Source organism: Lytechinus variegatus, chromosome 8 (assembly GCF_018143015.1).
Source record: "Lytechinus variegatus isolate NC3 chromosome 8, Lvar_3.0, whole genome shotgun sequence".
Taxonomy (NCBI): domain Eukaryota; kingdom Metazoa; phylum Echinodermata; class Echinoidea; order Temnopleuroida; family Toxopneustidae; genus Lytechinus; species Lytechinus variegatus.
In genome coordinates, this window is record NC_054747.1 from 14762547 (window position 1) to 14772724 (window position 10178).

The 10178-nt window shown below is 36.2% G+C and overlaps 1 protein-coding gene across 1 annotated transcript in view; it reads left to right on the plus strand.

Annotated features, from left to right (window-relative positions):
• Positions 1–9769, plus strand: part of LOC121420725 — a 28511-nt gene extending 18742 nt beyond the window's left edge. Inside the window, exons 2-4 of the mRNA XM_041615378.1 lie at positions 423–657; positions 1655–1741; positions 8848–9769. Of these exons, the coding sequence (XP_041471312.1) occupies positions 447–657; positions 1655–1741; positions 8848–8882 (333 nt within the window). The 5' untranslated portion in view covers positions 423–446 and the 3' untranslated portion in view covers positions 8883–9769. The remainder of the gene's footprint in view (positions 1–422; positions 658–1654; positions 1742–8847) is intronic.
• The last annotated feature ends 409 nt before the right edge of the window (positions 9770–10178 follow it).

Below are 10178 nucleotides of genomic sequence, written 5' to 3' on the forward strand. Positions count from 1 at the left end.
TTGTCCATTGTCTGGAGCGGATGAAAATGGATGGAGCCGCCCCCAAATTTTTGCTTGTCCGCTGTATCCGATATGTATACGTTTTGTGTCCGTCGGCCATTGATCTTGCCAAGTCGATTCATAAGAAGCTATATGTTGACATTTGGAGAATAATCTTGCCAACTTGACTTGCACAAGTTCATATGTTGTCATAGCGAGATATGTTACCCTTACATAATATACGCCATGACGACATATTATTATGGCGTGATATAAAATTTTACGCGTCATCTTGGCAAGATAAACATACATGTATCTCGCAATGTCAACTTCAAAGTCATATCGACATGGCAAGAAAAAAAAATGTCTAGCAATCATGTCAAGTCGATGAAACTTCAAAGTTTTTTGTTTTCGTTGCTTCTTTTCATTTCTATTTCTCTCAGATCTGCACACACAAGACATACACCATGAAAGTACAGAGCGGACTTTGCATCTGCGCGTTGGCCATTGTGACGTTATCGATCGTAGCGGAAGCGACCTATGACCTCCAGAGATTACTAGGCCTTGACGCGGAAGACCAGTATTTTAAACGAGACGGCACAGACCTGGACCAAGAATTCGACGGAGAGTGGGAGGATCTCCCTTTCAAAAGAGGGGTCGGCACCCAAAAGTTCATTGGTAAGTGAGGTCGGTACGTAGTCACGCCAACGTAACCGATTCCAGACCGGCCAAAGCTTTTACATGATTTTCTATGACATACATGTACCGTCGGTCCAATGGAGACTGTTTCGCCGGTGCAACAATGGTACACAGTCCCGGGGCCACATCCATTCACGAGTGGATACCATGCGCGACCATGGGGTCTCGAAAAGCACCCTAAACACGTAATTTCCTGAAAATGCACCCCTTAACAAGTATTAGTGTGTGAAGCTCTACCCTTAACAAGTATTGGAAACAAAACGATACTCTTGGCAAATATTCCCTGAAATGAACCCCTAAACAAGTACAGGAATGTTTAGTTACGGGTCCTTCGGTCGTCGGGTTTACTTTATTTGATTTAGTGCAACCCCACCTATATACACCTCGCGCTAAAACGTGGTGTTGGGGCAAAAATGACATCCTTTATCAAACATTTTAATTTTGTTTTATCATCCCCGCAAATTCGACCCTAAACACGTAATTTTCCTAGCAAAATAGATACCCTTTTTTCATTATTTTTGTGTTTTTGACACCCTTATCACGTTACGTACGCAACGCGCCCTATCGTGAAAAGGACATCCTTTTTACGTGTTTTTTTCTTGGTCTCGCATGGTATCCACTCGTCAAAGTAAGTGGCCCCCCGGGTACACAGTTTATAAATACAACAACGAATCTGATTGGCCAATACGTTTTTAAATTGGTTGTTACTTTTTTACGATGGTTATTATCAATGGCAGTATTGTTTGACAAAATTATACGTACCAAGTAAACATTACGGCTAGAATAGAAAGAGAAAAATACTGCGGGAAGTACGTCAAGGTGTGGTTTAGTTGCTCTTACGTCCTCATGCAATGGGTTCCATTAATGTTTAGCCTGTCATCAAAATAATGCGTAGAGGGCGCTAACTAGCAATTACATATTTCCACCATCTTTGATATTATGCCATGTTGTTGTTTCTTTCTTTCTTCCTGTGTAGCTTGTTTTCACCCTGGCCTACGGACGAAATGTTTTTGCGATAGAACGAAACCAAAATACAGCAAGCACTATTTCTATTACTGTAGAGGTGAGTATGGATATTGTGTGTAAATGAATGAGAACAATACCCACTTTTTTACGGGCTTCATTTTGACAAATAGCGAAAGTTCAGACTGAACTTGCATTACACTGCCGAAGAGAACACAGCGTCACACAATGTTTTCACAGTGTAAAGACTTTATTGGCGTAGATTCGGCAGACTTAGTACCAAATAGGTTTTATTTAGTCAGACGACGCCTCGTGAATATTCATGGCAGAATACAGCGTACTTTACACCGACTCGAAAAGCTCGCCTGGTGTGGCGCGATATAGATAAAACGATGCGCTATTATGAGCACTGGCGTAAATTCTTGTGTCACACCTATTGTTCAGGGGATCATTCTCCGCTGAACAATAGGTATGATGCAAGAATTTACGCCAGTGATTATGAGTTCGCTGTAGTCGAGGTCACTGACGCAGTTTCGAATCGCGTTTTGAGCGATTTTTTCAAAGTTCTCTTTTTTATTAATAAAAAAAACATAGAAGAAAAAATTGTGGCAATACTCTGAAAAATTACAAGTCCAAGATTTGTAGTCCCATTTGAAGCCTCCATAACAGACTTAGATCTTATCGAACGGCTATGAGTCAGCTGAATCAACACCAATATAGTCTTGGACATTCTCATAGTGGACTGTGTGAAGAAGTGACCACACGGAATCCTCACATTTATCTGTATAACTCTACACTGTGGACATTACCACAATAGAAGTATTCGCAGTATGGTTGACTACGCGAATATATGATCCACACTGTTAAATTGGTCGTCCAGGCCGAAAATAATTGCATTCACAAAGCAAAATTTTAAAAATTTCATCAAAATATGATTACAAATAGCAAAATTGTTGAATTTCAAAGTTTATCAATATTTTGTGAAAGCAGTTTTATGCACATCGTCGTGAATATTTATTAGGTGGGCTGATAATGTCACATCCCCGCTTTCCTTTTTGTTATGTTAATACTTGAAATCATAATTATTTCATATGTTTATACAAGTATGATATGTCTCCCTTATAAGTTGCAGAAATTGATATTCTATGCAGTTCATCGGTTGCCAATCATTTTTTTCATAGGAGGACAGGATTTGAATAAACACAATTCCCTACAATTAATTTTTTTTAAAGGTGGGGATATGACATCACGGTTGCTCAATATATATCCATAAAGACTTAGATACATAGAACTGTTTCAGCATAATAATGCAAAACTTGATTTCCGATTGATCGGATCGAAACTATATGGAAAAATCCGACAATGTCATAATTTCTCTTCTCCAAGAAATATGCACAATGTCCTCTGAAAGCAAAGTTATACCGTGGTCACATTTGTTCTACGGCGGCCGTACGGCGAGTCGAAAACAGCCGTTTTGTCAATTTTGATTCAAACTACCTATACGTAGTTGGACAAAAAATGTTGAAACGGCTGTTTTCGACTCGCCGTACGGCCGCCGTAGAGCAAATGTGACCATGGCATAAGGCGCACTGAATTTTCGAGAAATCGATGAATGCATGACTTAGCATTATGTGTAGAAAATATTTCAAGCAAACATGCATTGTCGATTTTGACGTGACTTGCTTTCCATAGCTGTGATTGATCGGATCAATAGTAACTCTTTTTTAAGACAGGACCCAGATCAATGTGGCCATGCATTTTATAACTATAGGCTTTTAAGTACGACTCTTAAGTGCAATACTTAACTCTTTGTGAAATCCCCCCCCCCCCCTGGTAATGACAGGAATGGTTTCCTGATGTTCTCTCTGATATCATTGTCATTGGCGGCGGAAGCAAAAAACAAAATTAGGTTGGGGGTCCACCTTAAAGTTTGGGATGGACACAGGTAAAAAAAAATTGACAAGCCCCCCCAAAAGAAGGTTATCAACCATAATTTTAGGAGGGAACAAAAAATCTTTAGGGGGATCCACATTAATCTAGGGGGACGCAGGAAACAAAATTTGGCAAATAAAAAAAAAGGGGCTATCAACAAAATATTAAGGGTGAACAGGACCCCGCCCCCCCCCCCCCCCCTCGCTTCCGCCGCCTATGATCATTGTCTCTATTCCCATGTTTCTGTTTTCTATATTCCCTTGACATTACACGTTGACAGTAAGGGATTCTGCCATCATGAAAATCATTTAGATTTTTTTTCTCTTTCTTAGGCTTTACATGGGTATTTTTACCAATCCATCTCTTAATTTCAAACTTGGATTGATTATTTCTCCAATTTCCTTGATATTTCGATCTAATCCTTTGTATCAGGCAAAACAAAATAATAAATGATCGGAGAATGTATTTGTGTAATTCTTGCCTCCCACTTGTTTTAATCTCATAGTCATTCTATGATACAGTTATATTCTTGAAAATAAAAGGGTTGATGCATGTGGCGAATGATTTAGTATCATCCCATTAATCATGATAAACTAATCCTCCGGATCGGAAGAATATTTTCGAAATGAGATATAAGACTTGATAATGTCACGGTTGACTTATTGAATATTATAGGCAAAGTACCGATATACATCATTTGTTATCATTCAGGAAAAATATTAAAGACTATGGGAAACTATTCCGTTATTATTTTTATCTCCCTTTACTGTGGATTAATCATTGAGAACACGTAAATGTCTTCCTCATCAAATTACGCAAGGCGGAACAGGACAACTGATTTCTAATTCCATGAAATATCACAATGATTTATTTTTGCTTGTAGTACAAAATGATAAGTAACAAAATGAATAAGAGAAATACAACGAAAAAATAAACATCTCTGTACATTAATATTGACAGGTACCAACCGCAGAACATTACGTGTTTGATGAATTGATTGTTAAGCTTAAGAGAAGAAAAGATTATGTTTAGTGAATTATAAGAGTAACTTCGTCATCCAATGCTCATCATTCAAAGTAGACTCATTCTTTCTGTCATTACTTTTAAAAAGCTATATAATTCTTATATTTCATGTTAGCTTTGCTGACATCCGTTAGAATGTTTTGTAAAGTGTCCTTTACAATATTTATTTATGTTTCATTCTCAACCCTTTCCTATATCCGTTATTCCATTAAAACAATAATCAATGACTAGGATATTTATATAATTCTTTGAATACGCGAATATTACAATAAAACATGAATACGTCGCTCAAAGATAATCCTCGAGAAGGACAAATCTTTAAAAGGATGAGCTGTTAATATCTTCATACCTCGATGCTTAATCATGAAAGCATGATCTATTCTATACTTTCTATACACAGTAAAAAAAAATATGCAACGCTGTTTACTACATGAACCTTACATCAATTGTTTACACAGTTTAAACAACTGTTTAAATCTTAAGCAACAAAGTTTAATTTTCAATATCTAATTTTCAATAAATTAAACATGATTGTTTAAACGGTTAAACAAATACTGTAAGGTTCATATAGTAAACAGCGTTGTATAAAATCTTTAACAACGTTTTTGCTGTGTATTATGATGTAATATATTTTTACCTTTCATCCCCCTCTTTTTCTCTATATCGCATGCCCTTTTCCCTATTTCTTGCATGAGAAGTCGCCAGTGACGTAGAGGATCATTATTTAAAATGGACATACTATCGACGAAAACGGTGATGTGGAATGTAAGAAGAGTGAACATCATAATATCAACTGGGTTCCAAACGAAACTACTCAAATTTTACAAGGTCACTGCACAAAAATTCCACTCCGTCATTATAAAACAATATTTTGACACAGGCTAGCTTCGATAATCTTTACTAGGCACATATCGATGTTTATTTCAAGCACCCACTCATGTCTATACACACCGGCTTATTCTTAAGTCAGGTTTAACTTAGACCACAGTATAACTCTGTGCCAAAATTATGGGGAGCCAAAAGTAAAAAAAAAATCCGCTTATATTGTATATCGCTTATGTTTACTATTTTGTTTATTGATGCTTTCATAATGAAGAGGAAAATACTTAGAATTCTCCGTTTATCATTCACAGACAATTTGAATGTGTACTTCTAGGGATTTGTGCTCCAACTAGCTCTCCATAGCTAAACCACAAACTTTAAACCGGGTTTAATTTCAACCCGAGTTCAGAATACGGGCAACTTTGATCACCCCCCCCCCCCCCTCCTCGCTTACCATGACATCCTCAGGGGCATCTGTGTGATTGCTCGAATCATTTAGAATTTTTAGGAACTTCCTGTACCTTCATTTTAATTGAGCCATTCACGTAAACGTGCCCGTGAAGGACGTGTGTAATAATCAGGGAAAATTGTTTAATCGCATCTCATTTTCCTCGTTGTTTCTCTTGCCATTTTGTGGATTCAGAAACCAATTGATGTGATGGGCCAGAACCTCTCTGTGATTGGACCAATCTTTTCATTATAGACACGTGCTTAGTAAAAGATTATCGAAGCTAGCCTGTAAAAATATCGTTCATTTTGACTGAGTGGATTTGTGCAGTGCCCTTGTAATATACCCCTTTCATAAACCCATCCTCCAATTAGCCGCCTAAGAGTAATGCGGATAATTCAATACAAATTGCGTTCACAAACTCCGAAAATAATCCGCACTATTTTTACGAGCGCCCGTCCTGAAAAAGGCGGATAATCGTCATGGCAACTGCACACGCACCCTCCGATAGGGTTGCGTTGGAAAAGGGTGACCTTGTGACCGCACCATGGCAATTATCCGCATTACTTTTGAAATGCGTTCATAAAGTAAAATCTGGTCCCGATGCCGTTATTATGCGGATAATTGCAGCATCAAAATAATGCGGATAACTCTGGTCCTCCTCCGATTTTACGACCGAAATTATGCTGCTTTTAGCCGCGTAATTGGATTTGTGAAAGGGGTGTAAGGTTTGATCAGTCTCTTTTAGAACCCAGTTCATAAAGCAGGGACTTGTTGATTCCTCGTAAAGGCTAAGTGGTTTTATGCAAACCAGGCATTGTACGCTACTATCAATTTATATGTTTGTTTTTTCTGTTTTGTAAACAATGTTTGGTGGTGTTTTTTTTTATCTTTCAGCTTAGATTTCATAATTTCACAATGTACCAGATCTAGATCTATGATCATGATATGATGACAATTAACTGGTTTTTAAACAAACCCAAGATTATGAAGTGGAACAAGTGCAACTGGACCCAATAAAACAAAGTTTGGCGACTAATCGTAAGGGGCGTTTTTTACAGTTGATTGCATCGAGTATTAATTTTGATCTAAAGTAAGAATCAATTTTATGGGGAACTGATCAGTTCTACGATCTGATATATGTAAACGTCGTGTTCTTTTTGTTTTTGCTATTTTTTTTGGCTAAGGTCCTTTTCAGCGGAAATGCACAGAGCCGTTATTCACAATTACGTTCACATGGTTTGTGTTGTCTATTTTTGTTTGGATAATGTTTACAATTCTAGTATGTTATTCTAATATGTACCCATAATAAGTCTCGTCGATTGAGACACATTGAAAATTGGCCAGTATTAGAATATCCTATACCATCTAAAAATAACAAAAAACTATGCCCGCAATATACAAAAATCGCACAAAAACAAAGTTTTAGATGGACTGACGGACAGGAGATCGGAGAAGCGCAACACAAATGAAAAAAAGCATTCTTCAGTTGTCATGATTGTTTTGAAACAGTTGCACATTACCGTTTCATCTTTTTCCCTTTTTCATTTCTTCCTCTTTTTTTTTATCTTCTTACCTTTTCTATTTTCTTAGCCATGCAATTTGGAATTCTTTACCAAAAAAATGGCATTATTGTGAGGGTTAGAAGGCTGAATTTTAAAAATGATTAAGCTCGATGTCTTTTTTTCTTTGCATTTTTTGTTTGTTTTTTGTAAAGTTGATTACCTTTTTATTCGGTTCCTTTGCATAAAATTTTATTTGAAATGTTGTATTGCCCTATACTTATCGGTCTTTGTTTCATTATTCCCATTCCTTGTACAGTGTGAAAATTCCAGTGTTAATTTAACACCAGCCCAGAATCTATGTTTACACCAGAGAAGTATTGAAACAACACCAGATAGGATTCAAACCAATGCTGTTTTGATGCTAATTGGTGTTGTATAAACACGTGTCTGGTGTTTGACCAAATCATGACTGGTATTGGTCAAAATTTGCTGGTGTTTTTCTGGTGTTGAATTAACACCGGCGTGTTTGCAGTGTAATTATTTTTATTTATATGATCACACTAGTAGTAGTTATTGTAATAAGCAATCCTCGTACAGAGTGTATATCAAGTATTCTTTAAAATCCATATGCAAATATTAGTATAGTAAATGTTGTTATAATTTGTTATTTTGTAAGTTTAAAGAATTTTCCTCAAAATGTCAGAGGTTGATTTTCAATAATCTGAGAATCTATTTTGCATGGCTTAAGTGTTGATATGGTTAATGTATTTGTTATTAGATTAGGACATATCACGTTAGCGTATGTATTCAAATGTGTCACACACTAAGAATAGGACGTATCACGTTATCGTATGTATTTAAGTGTGTCTAAACACACACACCCTGATACAAACACACCCTCACACACACACACACACATATATATATATATATATACACACACACATATATATATATATATATATATATATATACACACAAATATACAAAGTTGATATCAGAGTCAGTCAAATACAATAAACTCAAGATGAAATAAAAACTCCGTAACGAAAGAAATTTAAAGAAATATATATACAAATACATTCATATATATTAATTTCAAAAAATGAATAAATATATATATATATAAACTCCTCAAAAAAGTTTGGAAATCAGATTTTGATCGAAAATTCCTCCTTGGTTTTAGTAGATACAAATGTTTAATTAATAGCAATGAATAGAACTTTTCTCTTTAAAATGATACCCGACATGATATGAATATGGTTTACTTGGAGGTGCAGTGCCTTGAAATGTGGGGCAAGGTCAAAAATCAAAAGTTGCAAAATGACACAATATTGAAATCACTGTTCTTTTTTTCGTGGTGATGAGTGAGCACAGATTTCCAAACTTTTTTGAGGGGTTTATATATACACACATACATTATTCTATTACCATTTATCTAATACCGGTTTTTCTTTTATTTACCTCCGAATACAGGTACCAGACGCCATGGGATGCTTCGTCCTGTCTGAGTAAAGTCTTTGATTTCCTCGTCTTTGATTTTTTCGATCATCATTTTTGCAGCTTCTTGCTTTGCTACTTAAGATATTCCATGGATTGTGTATGGCGGATATTCCACCAAACAAAGGGTGTGATGAGTTCCGTGAATCATTAACATTTCTGTTTCCTGATGGGTCTATGATTATTTCGGAAATTTTTTTTTGTTTTGGTACTTTGCCATCAGAAATTACTTAGCAACCATATTCTTCACGCATCAAACGCTAACATAGTCATGTTTTGCACATAGACAAGTATTGTTACACTATTGTGCTTGAGGACATGATAATTATCGTGTCAAATCATAACGACTTCTTGGCTTTATGAGTCGATATGGTCGTGCAATTATATTTTAGCTCACCGGGTCGCCACCCAAAGCTCACATGTTAGCATGGTGACCTGAAGATACGCCTATACATCGCAAAAGCTGCGGTGTTAATTTAACACCAGTCCGGAATTTATATTTGACCACTCAAGAGAAGTGTTGAAACAACACCGGTTTGAAATTAAATCTAAAAATTTTAATACTAATTGGTGCTGTACAAACGCATATCTGGAATTAGTCCAAAACCAAAGCGGTGTTGTTTTAACACTTCTCTGATGTGGTCATATATTGATTCCGGACTAGTGTAACATTAACACCGCAATTTTTGCAGTGCACACTCTGATACGCCATCATTACATGTTTGCCCTTTAGTGCTAAACTTTGGAGGATACCTTTATATGGCCATCTCGGTCTTCTAAGCAAATAATCATAAGTCGATATGGCAGATTAGATACCTCGATTTCTCTTAAAGCATAATTGAACTTTAAAGTTTCCATATTATTGCATTAAAACAACATTTAAAATATTATTCTATCATATTTTCGGAGCGCAGTCATGAGACGCAGCCATTCCGCTAAAAGATATGTTCAAGAATCATAGATTAACCTCAGAACAAATTATGAAACCGGATATCAATGTGTCGGCCATGACTGCTAGAATTCAGTGTTATTAGGCATGTTAGGCCTGTAATCAGAATGACGAATTAGACATTCCATTCAATATATAAATTACTACATAGACGGAATATCATGTCATCTACTATACCATGTACGTATCTCTTTACATTTAGTGTGAACGCATTGCGATGCAAAGATAAAATCTTATGAGAAAAGAAGTTTACTATGTGACATGCGAGCATTTTTTGTTTAATAATAATATATATAAAGTTCTTGTATAGCGTATATCACATTATGAATAATGTCTCTATGCGCTTCCAAAGGACTTG